The sequence below is a fragment of the Pteropus vampyrus genome, unplaced genomic scaffold (genome assembly GCF_000151845.1).
Source record: "Pteropus vampyrus isolate Shadow unplaced genomic scaffold, Pvam_2.0 Scaffold19, whole genome shotgun sequence".
Classification (NCBI taxonomy): Eukaryota; Metazoa; Chordata; class Mammalia; order Chiroptera; family Pteropodidae; genus Pteropus; species Pteropus vampyrus.
This window is the reverse complement of record NW_011888800.1, coordinates 8,885,488-8,902,465: the sequence shown is the minus strand read 5'-3', so window position 1 is coordinate 8,902,465 and position 16,978 is coordinate 8,885,488. Positions and strand designations below refer to the sequence as shown.

The 16,978-nt window shown below is 45.1% G+C and overlaps 2 protein-coding genes across 3 annotated transcripts; one reads left to right on the top strand and one right to left on the bottom strand.

The window, feature by feature from the left end:
* Window positions 1-676: 676 nt before the first annotated feature.
* On the bottom strand, window positions 677-2,863 carry SERF2 (small EDRK-rich factor 2). Of its 2 annotated transcripts, none has more exons than XM_011355020.2 (3): window positions 2,350-2,458; window positions 1,637-1,745; window positions 677-1,041 (listed from the first exon to the last, which is right to left on the bottom strand). In XM_011355020.2, the coding sequence occupies exons 1-3, from the start codon at window positions 2,354-2,356 to the stop codon at window positions 756-758; spliced, it is 402 nt and encodes a 133-aa protein (XP_011353322.1). In that variant the 5' UTR covers window positions 2,357-2,458; the 3' UTR covers window positions 677-755. The 2 variants fall into 2 exon arrangements, with proteins under 2 accessions (XP_011353322.1, XP_011353323.1); XM_011355021.2 differs by having other exon boundaries at window positions 681-1,018; window positions 2,350-2,863.
* Window positions 2,864-13,389: 10,526 nt separating this feature from the next.
* On the top strand, window positions 13,390-16,804 carry ELL3 (elongation factor for RNA polymerase II 3). Its single transcript, XM_011355015.2, has 11 exons — window positions 13,390-14,117; window positions 14,348-14,383; window positions 14,736-14,848; window positions 14,962-15,163; window positions 15,253-15,332; window positions 15,476-15,551; window positions 15,723-15,906; window positions 15,994-16,036; window positions 16,155-16,326; window positions 16,554-16,598; window positions 16,687-16,804. Exons 1-11 carry the CDS (start codon window positions 13,743-13,745, stop codon window positions 16,795-16,797), a joined length of 1,437 nt encoding a protein of 478 aa, XP_011353317.1. The 5' UTR covers window positions 13,390-13,742; the 3' UTR covers window positions 16,798-16,804.
* The last annotated feature ends 174 nt before the right edge of the window (window positions 16,805-16,978 follow it).

Below are 16,978 nucleotides of genomic sequence, written 5' to 3'. Positions count from 1 at the left end.
CCAGCCCTTTCCTGGTTCTCATGGTAGAGATGGGGGCAGGGAAAGACAAACAGGGACTGAAGACTTACTTGGCTCTGCCCTTGGAAATAAAAAGAAACAAACAGTTCAGCCCTGGGCACAGGGATGTAAGAAGCCCAGGACACTAGAACAAACCAGGACACAGGAAGAAAGGAGCACAGAGACTACCCTAGGTTTTAAACCTGATCTTAAGGTCAAAGGAAGTCGGAAGACAAAAACCACCTTCATTCCATGAGGAATGACATAAGAGAATAGAACACTTGAAAGCAGCTGACCATACAAAGTTGGTGAACAGAAGGATCTGGGGGCCAACTTTCAAGCAGGAGAACAAACTGAGGAAGAAATGAGGAAGAAGGGCATAAACTTAGGTCTTGGAGCCTTCCTTAAGCCCTCAACTCCATCCTTTGAATGGTATTTAAGGTCTGGGTGGAGGACAAAAATCATAGAAAAGAAGTCCCTATGGTTCTTAGAGGATTCCTCTGCCACATACCCAGTGTTCTTGTCTGTTTGTTGTAGTATAATAAAGGATTTTCTGTGATGTTTCACTTAGTCTAAATAACCACAACCTTTTAGAGTCTAAAGTTCTCTCCCTTTCTTGTGGGAAAGGGCAGCCATTCCTCCATCCCCATCCCCCCAAATCCCCATTCAAACCAGGCGCTCAAGGAATTACAAAGCTACTTTTAATACTTTGGGGTGAGCCCCACAGGAATAAAAAACACTGGGAAGGGGTAACCCCCTCACCCCCAGGAGTGGCCCAGGGGGAGAGAGGCTACCTGAAGGGAAGGAAGCACAAAAGGGACCCGCTGCAGACTCAGGGCAAAGGGAATGCCATCGGTGCTGGGACCTGTGAGCACTACAGGAGGAAACGCGAGCGTGGTGGGACTGGCTCCAGGCACACAGGCGAAGGGCAAGAGGGTTGGACACGAAGCCACAAAGCTACTTGGGTTCCTCCTTCTTCTCGTTTGCCTTTTTCTGCTTCTGCTGCATGATCTCCGAGTCCCTGGGGGTAGAGATGATGGGGCACTGGGAGGTACCAGAGGGCAAAAAGGATAAGATGCAGGGAGATGAAGGGCACAAAGGATAAGATGGAAGTGGATGGGACAAAATTCAGCGTGTGGCTGCTGTATTCCCACCCTAGGAGAATAAGAGGAAGAGAGCTGAGGCTCAAAAAAGGCAATCAGTCTCTATCTGGCTGTTGCCCAAGGGGTCAGAAGTCTGGCCACACAAGGCTATTCTGTGCTGAGTACCACACCCAGCAACACCAGTGAGAAGGTTGGGAGAAGGGAGGAGAGAGAACAGCAAGGCGGACCAAAAGTACAGGGCTGTCATAACCACTAATGCATTCGAAATGTGCATCTCCCTGACCTTGCCTTTAAGGTCAGACCCAGGGGCACTCAGAAATCAGACAGAGGGCAGGCACCCGCCCCGGTCCCTTCCTGTAAGGCAGTGAACTAACAATTTGGAGCGTGGGGAGGAAACAAAACCCTAGAGGAAGCAATGTACTCTGCCCCTCACGACTAGTTCAGATGTTAAACCCTGAGGTAGCTCTCTTTTCTAGTACAACCCTTGGTCTAACCCAAGTCTCACCCCTCCTGTTCCCTCCCCTCCCAGGGGCTACCTCTGCTTGCGGGCGGCAGCAGAAAGCCCGTCATCTCGGCGCTTTCCCTTAACCGAGTCGCTCTGCTTTTTCATATTCTTCTGGCGGGCGAGCTCGCGCTGGTTACCGCCTAAAGAAAGAAGGTGAAAGGTGAGACGCGGGGGCCTTTCCGGCCACACACCGGCGACCCTATTCCCTCACCCAGACACCGGTAGGGTCTAACAGTTCTCCCGGCCCCAACACCAGCCCATCTCTCAGCCTACGCTGCTAATTGGGGAGTGGAGGGGACCGAGTTGCCTGCCACGGGGCAGGTCAAATTGAGGGGTGGAGGGAAGACGGTCCAAATGAGCCTGCTGGAGGAGTGTTTCGAGTTTCGGGGCGGCGTGAGGACCCAGACAGGTGGTGGTGGTGTGTGAACGGTTTGGGTCGCTGCGGGGGATGGGCTGAGATTTGGAGTAGGGGGCTCTGGGCCTATCACCAAGACGCAGGACTTCTGCGGAAGGTCGGGGAGGGCAGTCTTTGCCTGAACCGTGGGTTGAGGGGCAGTGTTCCTCAAGAAGTGCCGGTGGGCAAAGGGCCGATTTCCGGGCTACGAGTGTGAGGGGTGACTAAAGAGCGGTCCCAGGAAAAGACCTCGCTGCAGAAGCCAAGAGGAGTCAATGCTTGGAATTCAGCAGTCGTGTTTCTGGTGGACAGGGGGAAAAGGGCAAGAGCAAAGGGGTCTCAGTGCTCACGGGTCATGGCGACGGCAGCGGCTCCGGCCTGCCTCCGTTGCGTCCCCTCGTTCAGTCCGACGTTACAGGCCCCGCCCCTTTCTCGCAGCGTAACGAAGTCGTTCTTTCCTCCCCGCCCCTTCGCGCCCAGGCGCCTGCTCCCATTGGACAGGAAGAAACACGTGGGTCCGCGGGTCTCGTTTGAGCCTGGGCGGATGGGGGGGGCGGAGGTTGGCAGGTCTAGCGCTCTGCGTAGGGCGGGGCTTCCTAAGCAAAGAGTTGGGTCGGGCGGGGAGAAAGTAGGCCGGGTCACGTGGGCAGGGTGGGGGTGGAGGGGTGCGGCTGGCGATGTGGCGCTCTCGCGGGCTCGAGCACGTGACCTAGCACTGTGACCTCAAGCGGGGACGGTTTGGGACACTGACAAACTCGCCCAGAAAGAACACTGAGAGACGGAGGGCGGGAGTTCGCAAGGGCCGAAATGGTCCAGCCAGTTCTGTTACCAGGACTCTGGGACTAAACTTGGCCCTCTACTTGGGGCCAAGTAGAGTTATTAACGCTTGAGTTATTAACATAGCATGTAAAATCCTGTGCAAACGCAACTTCGGAAACCCCCTTCGACCACAGTGTACCCTCCTATCCCAAATCCCTCTAATACAGAAATTCGCAGCCACATAGCCGTATGTACTAAAATAATTGGTTCTGTCCGTTTCCCTACAGAAAGTAAATGCAAAGATGCAGTGGCTTGGAAGTATTGGAAGACCCCCGAAATCGCAGACTGTGGAGTTGGATCAAGAACTAAAAGAGACTGGGAAATGCACATACTATGTCCATTTCTCCTGGACGTTTCCCCACTGTACTATCTCCACCAGCCACACTTGGTTTTTAATAGACAGTTGAATAGAGTATGAAGCTTAAGTTTCCCACTAAACTTTCCCATTAATCTGTCTCCAAAACTCCCCACCAGCCCTGAGGAATTCATTGGATAAACGAGAAATGCTTAGGAAAATCATAGGAAAGAATTGGTTGTAAATTTTAACTTGTGATTCTCTCCAGCTAGTGCCCATAGCAGAACCCAACTGAGGCTGGAACTTCAAAGTGGCTTCGCCCTCAACATAGAATTGAGGGGAAGGCAATAAACATCAGTCAGTACCATGCTCATGATTTTTGCCAAACCCAAGTATCACTTAACTACTGTCTTAATTACTTAATTACTTAAATTTTTTATAACAGTCAAATAAAGGATATAACTCAAATTTCATATTCCTTTAGTAAATTTAAAACCAGTGTCACCCACAGAAAGTAACTATAAAAATAAATACAATAAAAATGAAATATATTATTAAATTTTACCAAAAAAAAAGTCATTTTTAAAGATGCTGAGCCTGGGAGCTGCCCTCTCTTTCTTAAAAAGAGAAACTAACAAGTGTTAGGAAAGTAAGGCATAAGTCTTCCAAACTGTAACTTTCTCTTAACATAATCCGAAGATTGAAATGCATTTAATTTTTATACTTTGAATGCTATATCTCTATACTAAAATTACTTCTCATACCACAGGTAGCACATATCTCAACCTTTGGTACATACTAAATGTAATAGATGGACATCGTTGGCATGTAACAACGTACAATCCCTGACTCTGCTATTTACTGGATTTAATTTTGGACACTTATTTTCTCCATGCTTCAATTTCTTTATATGAAAAATGGGAATAACATCTACCCCTTAGTGTTGTGGAAAAGATTAATATAGATAGTAGATGTAAAGGGCCCTGGCCCATAATAGGCATTTGGTTAATGTTTTCTCCATTTCTCTTCAGGTACTAAAACTTCCTCTTCTCCAAATTCCTCTAACCCATCTGTGATAACATCTCTGAGATGGCCCTAATGATCCCTGCCTCCAAGTTGGTATTCAGAGCCTCTCATAGTCCTTTCTCATACTGAATAAGGTTTGGTCTCTGCGACTAATAGGTCATGGCAGTAGTGGTGGTATGTCACTTCTGATACTAAGTCATAAAAAATATCGTAGCTTCTGCGCTCTTCTCTCTCTTGGATCACTGGCTCTGGGTAGAGCCAGCTACCATGTCATGACAAGAAGCCCACGTGGTCAACAGCCAGTGGGGAGAGAAAATGCCTCCATTTAAACTCAGCACAGAGTTGAGATTTAGAGAGTAGAGAGAATGAGGACCCAAAGAAGGAGAGAAGCAGAGAAGGAGGTGAGGCAGTGTTTAGGACCACACATATAAATGAGAAGATGAGGAAACTGGACTTGAAGGGTGAAGACATCACCTGCAGACATACAGCAACAGCCTGAGCCCCAGTGTAGTCAAGCCACATGGGTCCCCTTGCATGTAGAGAGACCACAGAACCAGTTCCATGGGAAAAACCACACCAGCTAGTCATGAGTGAAATAGTGTAGGATGAGGAAGCAAGTTTTCTTTGGCACCTGCTACCTCATCAACTCCAGCAGCTAAGGTGAGTGAGAGAATAAAACAATTCTGTAATCAGTCTCCTCTTATCAGCTTACCTCACCCTAACCGCATGCCCAGGAGTCTATTTCCAATCCTATCAGAACCTAGATTGGTTGCCACACCTTAAGTTAAATTTTTCCAAGAGTTGCTCAAAAAATTCCCTCATTCTTTCAATATATATTCATATGTGCCAACTATTGTATTAGGCATTAAGCATACAATGAGAACAAAGCATATATAGCTCTATATTCATTGGAACATTTAGTGTAGACAGGAAACATCTCTCTCCCTCATATATATGTAGGTATTTCTGTGTGTGTGTATAATACATAAATATGTATGCAAATTGTGATGATTGCTTTGAAGAAAAAGGATAGATTCTATGCAAGGATGACATTCAAAATATTTAACAGAGTGCATAGCATAAGCACCTACCAATCAAAACAGATGTCAGTGTAATCTGAATGAAGACTCTCTGAACAATTGTTCTGCCTGTCTTGGTAAGAAATCATAGTACTGCTGGTTTTATGAAGGGAATGTACCTGTAGACCCTAACTTTGATTATGTAAGTGAAGCTAGTGACATTTAAGCTAAGGCAAAAGGATAAAGAGTTAGCCAGGCCAAGAGAGGAAAGGCAGGGAAAACATTTCGAGAGAGGGCAGACCCTGAAGCCCTGCTCATCAAGACATCCCATCAAGAGCCCCAAGATTAGTGGATAGGTTATAGGCAAGTCATTAATGCCTAAAGAGCAGGGTGGTGTGAAACTAGGGGCAGTGACATGATCTGAGTTACTACTGCTAACACCACGACTAGCTAATATTAAGTAAATGCTTATTAAGTTTACTTTTCTTATTTGAGCTTCACAGTGACCGTTTAAGGTGTCGTTATCCCCTTTCCACTGATTTAAAAACTTGGCACAGGCAGGTTAAATCACTTTCCTAAGGAAACTCAAATAATAAAAGGTGGGGCTGAGAGTCTACCCCAGCCTGTGCTCTTCATCAGCAGGATGTAAACTTTAAAGAGACCACTCTGTCAGAAGAAAATGAATGAACACAGATTAATTGAAATGGGGAAAGCAGTCAAGAGGCTATCACAGACATCAGGAATGCAAGGCCTCTTTTGGTAACAGATAAATGAAGTGCAATTCGGAGAAATTTGGGCAAAAAGGGGACTTTGTTGGCTTATATAACTAAACTGTGGGGTGGCATGTGATGTGGCTGACTAGGGAAAACTAAAACCAGTGACAAGGGGATGCCTCCAAGTCTCTTATCTTTTCTTTGTTTTCTCAGATCCATATCCCTTGACATGATAGGAAATGGCCACCAACAGTACCTGCTCTCACATCTCACAGCTTGCCCAAGAGAGAGAGTCTGAATCTCTTCTTTCAGCTTCTGTGTCTAAAATCCCAGGACAGGGCTCTGATGGGTCAGGTGCCTACCCTTGTGGTGGGGAGGTGAGTATGGGTCAGGAAACAATGAGAGCAGCCTCTGGCAGAATCACATGGTTAGTATGGGGAAGCAACAGATCCATCAGAGAAAGGGAGTTTGTTCCCCATCCCCCAAAAGAGAATGCTACACAAATAAAACAAAAGATGTCCACTACATTGGAGAAGAAGAGATAGCCACTTGGACTGAGATGGTGGTAGCAGAAATGGAGAATGTGTGCAGATTCAAAATATATTTTGGAGATTCAGTGAGAGAGGTCAATACTATTGTTTCCTGGGTTCATTCATTTCTTTATTAAGTGTATACCTACTATGTGCCAGGCACTTCTAGGCACTGGCTATACAGTGGTGAACAATACAGGTCTCTGACCTCATTAAGTTAACATTTTAGTAAAGGAGACTGACAAGTCACAAGTAAACAGACCAAAAAATATAAAATTATAACTTGTGTTAAGTGTTAAAAGAGAAACAAAGGTGCAAGCATGAAGAATAATGGGAAAGACCCATTTCTGTGGTGACATTTAAACTGAAGCCTGGAGACAGTTGTAGGAAAAATAGAAGAGATTTTCCAGCAGTGCAGTTGAATCTCTAACATCCCTCCTTTATCAAGAAAGAGCAATGCAGCTTTGTGGAATTCTCACCCTCCTCTCTGTATTCCAATGGTGGTCCTGAATGACTAAGTCAATGAAAGTAAACTAATCCCTCTTAGTATTGATTGGCTCAGGAACCCAAGCTTAACTAAGCTAATCATTGTGTGGTATTCACCTGGTGACAGTTATTGGTTCAGGAGTTAGTATGCGACCTAAGTTGGCCTGATCAGACCAAAGGGAAGTGGAATTTTTCAGTTCCATTGTCAGGGGAGGGACAGTGCTTTATCCCACTGACTTGAACAAAGAAGCGCATAGCCCCTACTGCTCCTGACTTCTATGACCTTGAAAGGCCAACTTTAGGTTGAAGCAAAGTGAGTGGCAGAAGGAATCTTGGTCTTTGATTATGCTCTTGGGCCACTGGATATATCAACTGTAACATTTGTTCTACCTCTGAGCTTCCTGCTATAGGAACGACCATATTTTTGTGTGTGTGTGAGCTGCCTTGAGTCAGATTTCTGTTACTTCAGCCAAATATATATTAATAAACACATAAACAATAGGAACAGCATATGCCAAGGCCCTGAGGTGGGAAAAAGTTGGGATAATTAGATTAATTTAAGGGGCCACATAATAAAATGATCTAGTCAGGTTATCTTAAAGTGCAGCTAGCCCTCTCCATGCTTACAAGTTTTTAGCTTTGCTTGTAGAGATGGGTGGCTAGCCAAGGATCACCAAGCACTGAAGACAACACTCTTAACATGAAAACAGACCAAACAAAACAGAAACAGAAAATAAGTTATCAGAGGATACAAAAACAATTCCAGGAACAAAAGAAAATAGGAGGGACTATATTTCCTTTGAGATGAAGAAGATATTGAACAAAAATAGGAGAGCTATAAAAAAAAAATTCAGAGAATAATAAAGAGTTCTTGGAAATTAAGAATATGATAACTGATAGAAAAAAATCAATAGCAGGGTTGGAAGATAAAAGTTGAAAAAAGTATTCTAGAAAACTGGACAATAAGTGATAGATAACAGGAGAGGGGGAAAAATAAGAAAATTAGAGAATCAATTCAGGAAGGTCCAACATCTGAATTATATGAGTTTTGGAATGAGAAGAAAGTATAACAAAAACGTAGGGGGCCTACTGAGTGCCCATAACAAGGAATGAGAAAATATCTACCACATATCAGGACACTGGAGTCAAAGAGAAGATCCTAAAGGCTTCTGAGACACAAAATAGGTCACATACAAAGGATGGATAATTGAATGACTTCAGACTTGTCAGCAGGAACACTGGAAGCCAGAAGACAATGGAACAATGTCATCAACTATCTGAAGAAAAATAATTAACAACCTATACTTTTTCACCCAGCTAAGCTTTCAATTAAGTATGAGAATAGAATAAAGACACATGAAGTCTCAAAGAACTTATCTGCCATGCACCCCTTTCAGGAAGCTATTGGAGATGTATTCTACCAAAAATGAGAGAGTAAACAAACAAGTCATAGAAACCAGGATAAAGAGTATCCAATGTAGAAGATAAGTGAAGGATATCCCCTGGCTGCTGGTGAAGGATCCAAAGATGATAGCTTTCCAGCAGGCTTTGGGAGAAACAATTTCAGATTGGAAGGAAAAAAATGGAAATGATAAAACTGATAAATTACCTGATTGTGTTTGAATACACTGAGAGATTTCTAGAAGAGCATATGAGAATTAATTGATAATAAGTACATAGATAACTAAAAAACTAAAGAGAGATAATTACTAATTTCAGGGGGGAAACATATAAAAAAGGAAATGTAAACAGTACACTAATTGTTGGTTTGTAAATAATGTTTATAAACTCATGAAATGTAAACATTCAATATTGACATAACAAATGTAACATTACTACATCAGGAGGATGGAAAGTACATGCATATTTGTGAGGAAGATGAAAGCATTAAGTCCTCATTTTTAAAATAGAAGTCAGTGGCTCACATCTAAAACTTAAAAATCCAAAAATGGTATGATATTTTAAGAAAAGCAATAAATGCCAGAAGAAATAGCTAAAAGAGTTGTAATCCCCTTTAAGCACTGGGAAGCAGGATAAGAGTTACTGTTTTTCATTGTAAATCTTGTATAGAACTTGTATGGATACGTATAACTTCCATAAAAATAAATAAATACTCAGTTAAAAATCCAATTTATGGTAATGAATGAAATAGCCTAGGAGAGAGTAGAATGAGAAAGAGGTCTAGGTACAATCTCTTATGAACTCTTCATTTACTATCCCCCTCACGTCTGCCCCCTACCCCTGGTGGGCAATAAGTCTAGACTGAGAGAAGAGAGTGTTGATAGAAAAAGAACCTCCAGGAACAGATCCAGAGTCAAGGATAGCCAGGATAGGAGAAGAATGCAGAAAGAACATGGCCGAGGGGATCCCCACAAAAAAAAGTGGCTTTGCACTGGGAGTAGGTTCTAAGTCCAGGGAGACCCAGGGCTGGCTGAGGTCTCCATTCTTGTGGAGCTGCTAAATATGAATCAGGAAATGCCTGAGTTGGGGAGCTAAGGCACTTTACCCTTTCACCTTGGGCTTCTCCTGGACTGGGTGATGTTGTCTCATTCCTGACCATTGGTGCTCCTGAAAGGCTACTTGCCTCCACCAAGCACCTCTAACCTGTCCTACTACATTTATGAACATATCATGAGCAAACCCAAGGTCTCAGAGCAGCACATCCTCTCAGATACCTTTGCTTCTTCCTTGGTTCAGCCAAATTGCATTTGCATTATTCAGACAGTCATAAATTCTATCTCCTCTCTTCTCTCTGAGAGACACCAGGGGATAAAGCAAGTTTCTCTGACAGTCTCCAACCTTTTTCAATTCCAATTCTCTTCTCTTCTTCCTATTCCATGCAGCCCGCTCTCTGCTTACTAAAACCCTACTGTACTGTCCTATAACCATCTCTCCTATGGCAATCTATTTATCTGTTCCCTTCAAGTATTCCCTTTCTAGTTCTCCCTCAACCCTTTATATGGAAGTTTAGAAGCAAGGAGTTAATACATAGCAGAGTCTGGGCTAGCCTACTGGAAAATATGTATGGTTCTACTTCTGTTCGGCTCAAGACAGGGGTTCAAGTTCTTGTGCTGGGGCCATCTGTTAGCATGTACCCTTAAAACAGCAGCATCAGGACCCTGGGGGAACATGTGGCTCCCAGTAAAGTGAGCTCACTTAGTGCAGAGTGACACCCCAAAGCCACAGGGCTGCAGGCCTAGCAGACTCTGGTAAGAAGAGGAACATCTCTATGTCCAATGCATAGGTCCAAAGTATGTGGTGATAAGGAGGATGAGGGGAAAAGGGATGAGAAGATCCAAAACAATGACTCTATAGAAATAAGGTTACATATATATTTGAAAAATGTCTTCTTCCTCTTCCATATACTGATGCAGAACCTATCCTGATATAGAAGAGTATGGGCTGCTAATATGACATGACCTCGTAAGTGTAAAAGATAAGCACAAACTATGCTTATCCTTTACACTTACGAGGTAAGCACAAAAGATAAGCACAAACTATGCTTATCCTTTACACTTACGAGGTCATGCCACATTAGCGGCCCATACTCTTCTATATCAAGATAGGTTCGAATCCTGACCAGCCTAGGCACTGGGATTTTTATCTGCCATGGACCCTTTTAGAAATCTAGTAAAGACTATGGACCTCTCCTCAGAGTAATGTTTTTAAATACATTTTTTAAATATGGCATTTATACACCCGTGTTCATAGCATTATTCGCAACAGCCAAAACATGAAAGCAATTCAAGTGTCCATTGACAGACAAATGGATAAACAAAAGGTGGATATATACATAGAATGAAATCTTAGTTAGCCTTAAAAAAATTCTGACACATGCTATAACATGAATGAACCTTGAGGACATTATGCTAGGTTAAATAAACCAGTCACAAAAAGACAAGTACTGTATGATTCCACTTATAAGGTACCTAGAGTAGTTGAATTCATAGAAACAGAAAGGAAAAGGATGGTTGTTAGGGGCTGGGAGGAGTGGAAAATGAGGATTTGTTGTTTAATGGGTATAGAGTTTCAGTTTTCCAAAATGACAAGCGTTCTGGAGATAGTCTGTACAACAGTATGAATGTACTAAACACTACTGAACTGTGTGCTTAAAAATGGTGCTGATGGTAAATTCTGTTGTGCACTTTACCATAATTAAAATTTTTTAAGTTTTTCTCACCTCAGGGCCTTGGCATATGCTGTTCCTATTGTTTATGTGTTTATTAATATATATTTGGCTGAAGTAACAGAAATCTGACTCAAGGCAGCTCACACACACACAAAAATATGGTCGTTCCTATAGCAGGAAGCTCAGAGGTAGAACAAATGTTACAGTTGATATATCCAGTGGCCCAAGAGCATAATCAAAGACCAAGATTGTGTATATAATTGCTTGCTCCACATCCCCATGTGGATTCTAACAGACAACTCAAAACGTTCAGAACTAACACTGTTCCACTTGCAGTCTTCCCTACCTCAGTTGATGGCAATTTCATCCTTCTAGTAGTTCTGGCCAAAAATCCTAGAGTTATCCTTGATGCCATTTCTCTTTCACATACCACACTCAATCCATCAGGAAATCTTCTCCCCTCAATATATCCAGAACCCTACCCCTTCTCCCACCTCCTGTTACCCCCTGGTACAAGCCACCACCATCTCTACCTTGGATTACTGCAATAACCTCCTAATTGGGCATACTGCTTTTATCCTGTCCCCTAGTCTATTCTTAAAACAGCAACCTGAGTGATCCTTTTAAAATAGAAGTGACTGCCTGTTACTCCTCCCCTCAAAACCCTGCAATGACTCCCCATTCCATTATAAGTAAAAGCCAAAGTCCTTACAATGATCCACAAGGCCCTTCATGATGTAATTGTCCCTGCTCTTTACCTTCCTGATTTCGCCTTACTACTCTCCCCCTCACTCACTTTATTCCAGTTACACTGGCCTCAACTTTTCTTCACAAACTCTAGGCAACTTCTGACTTACAGTTTGCACTGGCTAATCCCTGCATCTGGAAAGCATATCTTCCAACTGTACAGCTTAGCCAATTCCCTCACCTCCTTTAGGGCATTGCTCAAATTTCATCTCCAGAAGGCCTTCTCTGACCACGTTAATATACAGTCAACCCACTCCACCCTCCTCTACTTCCTCCTCCTCCACGTCCAGATCCTCTTACCTTGCTCTATTTTTCCTTTTTTCTGTAGCACTTATCACCTTTTAACATATATTTTTTAATTAAATTAATTGGAGTGACATTTGTTAATAAGATTATGTTTCAAGTGTATAATTCTATAATACATCATCTGTATATTGCCTTGTGTGCTCACCACCCAAAGTCTAGTCTCCTTCCGTCACCATATATTTGAACCCTTTTATCGTCATCAACCTCCTTCCACCCTCATATACTTTTTGTTTATACAAAATATATAAACATATATATTTTATGTTTATTTCTTAGGTGTGTTTATGATGTCTCCTTCCACTCGAGAATGTAAGCTCTCCCAAAGCAAGATCTCCCAATCTGTTCATTGATGTAGCCCAAGGATCTAGTATAGTGTCTGGTGCAGAGTAAGGGCTCAATAAATATTGTCGAATAAATGAATGAAAAATATGAATAATACCTGTTCTAAAAAAAGTTATTGTAGCGATTAAATAATATGCAAAGATCCTGACACACGGTGGACACCCAACAAACGTTAGATCCCTACCTCCCTTCCCCATCCCGGAAATATCTTCCCCAGTTGCCTCCTCTTACAGCACTGCTCCTTCCCTCCTCTTGGGCCAATTTTACCATTCTAAATTCAAGAAAATCTAACAAAAAGCCACAGATGTCATCGGAGAAGAAAAGGAACCCTGGGAGACCAGTTTATCCATTGCCACAACAAATTAGCAGATTGTCACCCAGATGGGTAGAGAGCCCCGAGGAGATGGACCAGTAAATGTTGTTGGAGTTGGAGGTTTATTGCTCTGATTTTTGAAGTCAACTTTATTAAGGTATAATTTAGATGATTTAAAATATACACGTTTTGAGTGTATAATTTGATGAGGTTTGACAAATGTTAATTTGATTTGGGGTGGAGGGCATTAAGGTCACTTGGGATTATGCAGATCTAGATATTCAGCACAGGGATCCTGGTTAGGAAAGAGAACACAACACCAAGGCTCATGGGAAACATACCCAAACAAGGATGAGTGGAAACACCAAGGGCCGACCAGAGATTGGTCCTGGGGTCTCACTGGACCAGGATCTGGATCTCCAGAATGCCTGGCAACTTTATCGTACCTCTTGGCCCTCCTGAGGGAGTAAGCTAGCTGCCTTTCACACCTATCTCAAGTGTTTACCACTTGAGAGGAGAGACCCAGGACTGAGTCTTCCTACCTCTCATCTGCCATCACCCCCACCCCCGCCCATCAGTGGGGGGCGTTCCAGCCTGCGACAGCCCCGCTTCACTAATGCCACGACACTCATGGGGCCCGATTTTCTCTCTAGCCTTAGTTAGAAATCGGTTTCAGGTCTGCAGCAGTACCGCGGGCGGAGAAAAGTAAGAGTGCTGCACCAGGTGCTGGCGTCAGGAATCCCCCTTTGGGTCCGCCATTCTCCAGTCCCTGGGGGCTCTAGGTCTTCGAGGCGTGGTAAGCCGAGCCCGCCTAGTAACCGGGCCCTCTCTTCCACCCCTCTGAGCTTAAAACCCTCCAGAGGTTACCGGTTCAGCTTCACTTAGACAGCAACACCGACTTCAGGTTGCCTGGGGGAAACTAAGGCAGGACTGAAGATTCTGGGTGACGGGTCTGTAACTTGCCGCAGACTTTCTCCTGGAGCTGAGAGACTCCCTAACCGCAAGCTCAAAGAGGTGCATGCCAATCCAAGAAGAAACCGCTGGGGTTCTCATGGACGTAGGCTGGGAGAGCGAAGCGCCGCCCACGCGGCTGGGAAACCTCTGGAGTGGAGCGGGCTGTGGGTGGGGCCGGGGGTGGGATCCTGTCGGGGGCGGGGCCGACCTGGGCTACCGGCTGTGCAAGTCTAGCCCTGCACAGCGAAGGCAGTGGTGGTGTCCCTTGCCTGTGGCTCCAGTTCTGCTTGCGCTCAACCTCGTGGGCATGGCGGGACCCCAGGAGTTTCTGAGTGGAAAGCTCCGGCTCTGCTTCACCCCCCCTGCCCGGACCAGCCTCCTGCTGCTCAGGTTCAACGATGCGGCGCTGCGGGAGCTGCAAGAGTGTCAGCGACAACAGGTGCGGCCGACCCCGGGTTCCATCTTCCCTAGCCCCTACTCCTCCGGACCTCGTGCCTCAGCCGGAGACCCTGGCGAAGGGACCTGGCGCTGGAGGGCGGCATTTTCAGGCTCCGGCCTCCCCACTTCTCCAAGTGAAGCCCGCGAGGCAGGTCCCTCCGAGCACCCAACGCAGGATTCTGCGGACGCCGCTTCACCAGCGCTAAACTCGCGTCTGTGTTCTCTCTGCAGTTTCGGCCAGTGATCGCTTTCCAAGGCAACCGAGGGGTAAGTGCAGGCCTGGGGTGTGGTAAAGGATGCAGGGTGCGGGGAAGAACAGACGCGGGCTCAAGAAAGGTACTGTCAGGGCGGGAGGCTGAGAGCAGTCACGGTCTGAAGAAGTTCCGAGAACTGAACCTCAAATGGGGTGAGGGGGCTGCTGGGGTTGTAGTCCCAGGAGGCTATGGTTGAAGAGACCGTACCCTTTCAACCTCCTGGGAACTCAGGCGCAGCTGCACCTGGTGTGCTAACGAGTCCCGTGGGACCCATCTTCAGCCTTAGGCTGGCTCAGGGAGAAATGGCATTGGCGGGAGGGGGAGGGGCTAACTTCGTGGGGCTTACCGTCTTCTTTCACCCCCAGTATCTGAGGTTCCCAGGCCGTGGCTGGTCCTGCCTCTTCTCCTTCATAGTGTCCCAGTGTGGCCAGGAGGGCCCTGGTGGTGGCTTGGATCTTGTGTACCAACGCTTAGGCAGGTAAGGGGGAACAGACAGGTAGCAGGTGAGAGTTTGTGATAAGTCCAGGAAGAGAATGTACAGAGGTACTTAAAAGTTCGCCCTCCTGGGTTTTTTTCACCATCCCTTTTCAGATCTGGGCCTAACCGCCTCCACTGCCTGGGCCCACTCAGGGACCGCCTCACTATTTGGGCAGCCATGGATTCTATCCCAGCCCCATCTTTAGTTCAGGAACACAACCTGACTGAAGATGCCAGAGATCCTAAGAACTGGCAGAACGTGGGAGACTATTCTGAAGGAGACACAGGTTCACAATCACAGGTGACACTAGAAGAGGTAAGGCAAGAAACTGGAGGGAGCTGGGATAAGGTGGGGTAAAGCCTGAAGCCTAGGGAGCCAAGTGCCCCTGCTACTTTCCCTGCCAGGTGCCAGATCCATCAGCAAGCAGCCAAGGAGAGTCACTCCTAGGATCCTCGAGGGAACACATGGCACAGTGGGAAGTGAGGTACTTGCGGGTAGGGTGGGAATAATCTAGGAAGCCCTGGTATTGCCTTCCTCGAATCTCCACCCTAAATGCCATAATAAGAAATCTAGCCCTACTTCCTATCCTAGTCTTCATTTCTCCCATTCCCTTTTCAAATACTCTAGGAACCAGACCCATCTTCCAAACAGAGAGCCTGATCAGGCACTGCCTTCCTCTGCTGGCCAGAAACATCTGAGCAAGGTAAGTTGTAATAGCAAGGATTTTTCAGAGAGCTTTGTCCAATCAAACTAAAACTTAAAAATTGGAAGCCTTCATTTTGATGTTCCCAGAGATCATTATATGGAAGTAATTTTCAAGAGAAGGGCAGAATAAGCTTCTGACATACCGTTAATAAGACATTTTCCCCAACAGAAACGTCCAGCGCCTGCGGCCACTATAGAGCTAAGAGAAAAGAGGCTCAGAACTCTGCCTCTAGCTCAAAGTCCCTTACAAGGGCTGCTCAGCGAGGACCTCCATGAGGGAGAAGATTGGGACCAAGAAGATACACACGAAGTCATGGGCCCCAGGCTGGAGCACAGTCCCTCAGTTCAAGCAAGTGAGTTAATGAGAGGAAGGTAAAACTGCCATTGTGTGGAAAAAAAGGGCCAATAGTCACCTTCATTTCTTCTTGCTTCCTTCACAGACTCTGAATACCCAAGCCCTGAAGAGGTACCAGATTACCTCCTGTGAGTCCCCTGCCATTTTCAATTTTATTAAACCTTGTGCATATATTAACATAAACTTCCTGGGAGCTGGAAGCTTTTGGGACAATAAAGTTGAAAATGGTAACTCTGCTCCTGGCAGGCAATATGGGGCCATCCACAGTACAGAGCAGCGACATGCTTATGAGAAGGACTTTGAGACAGATTATGCTGAATACCGCATCCTGCATGCTAGAGTTGGGGCTGCAAGCCAAAAGTTCATGGAGTTGGGAGCAGAGATCAAGAGAGTTCAGCGGGGAACTCCAGAATACAAGGTAAGGACTGGACACAGGCTGGCTTTCCAGCTCTACTGGCTATAAATTCCCTACTAACTGCCCACGCACTTGTGTTTGTTCAGTGACAAAAGTGACAAGGGGGCCTGTTTCAAGAGAAAAATTAGTCTGTATCATTTGGTAGCATGAGAAGGGAAGTTATTTCCCTTCAGAGAACTGGAGCTTTTTTCTTAAGGTTAAACTTGGTGCTAGCATTTTCTTTGTTTCAGGTGCTGGAAGAAAAGATAGTTCAGGAATATAAAAGGTTCAGAAAGGTAAGACAAGGTCTGGGAATGGTAGCAAGAAGGTAGAAATGGATTTAAAATATATATATATTTTGACATGGATGCTTTTTCTCTGCAGCGGCATCCAGGTTACAGGGAAGAAAAGCGTCGCTGTGAGTACCTGCATCTGAAATTGTCCCACATTAAAGGTCTCATCCTGGAGTTTGAGGAAAAGAACAGAGGCAGCTGAAGTGGTCAAAGGGCTTTTGACCCTCTTCCCAGTGAGATAAGAAGGAACGAAGCAGCTACAAACTATAGTATAATTGTCTGCTCTTCTTATTGCTGAGTCAATGGTGGCAAGTAGGAGAGCTGCTCTAGGTTTCTTTTTCATTCTTGACATTTTAATTTTTAGGGTGTGGGCACAATGCCAA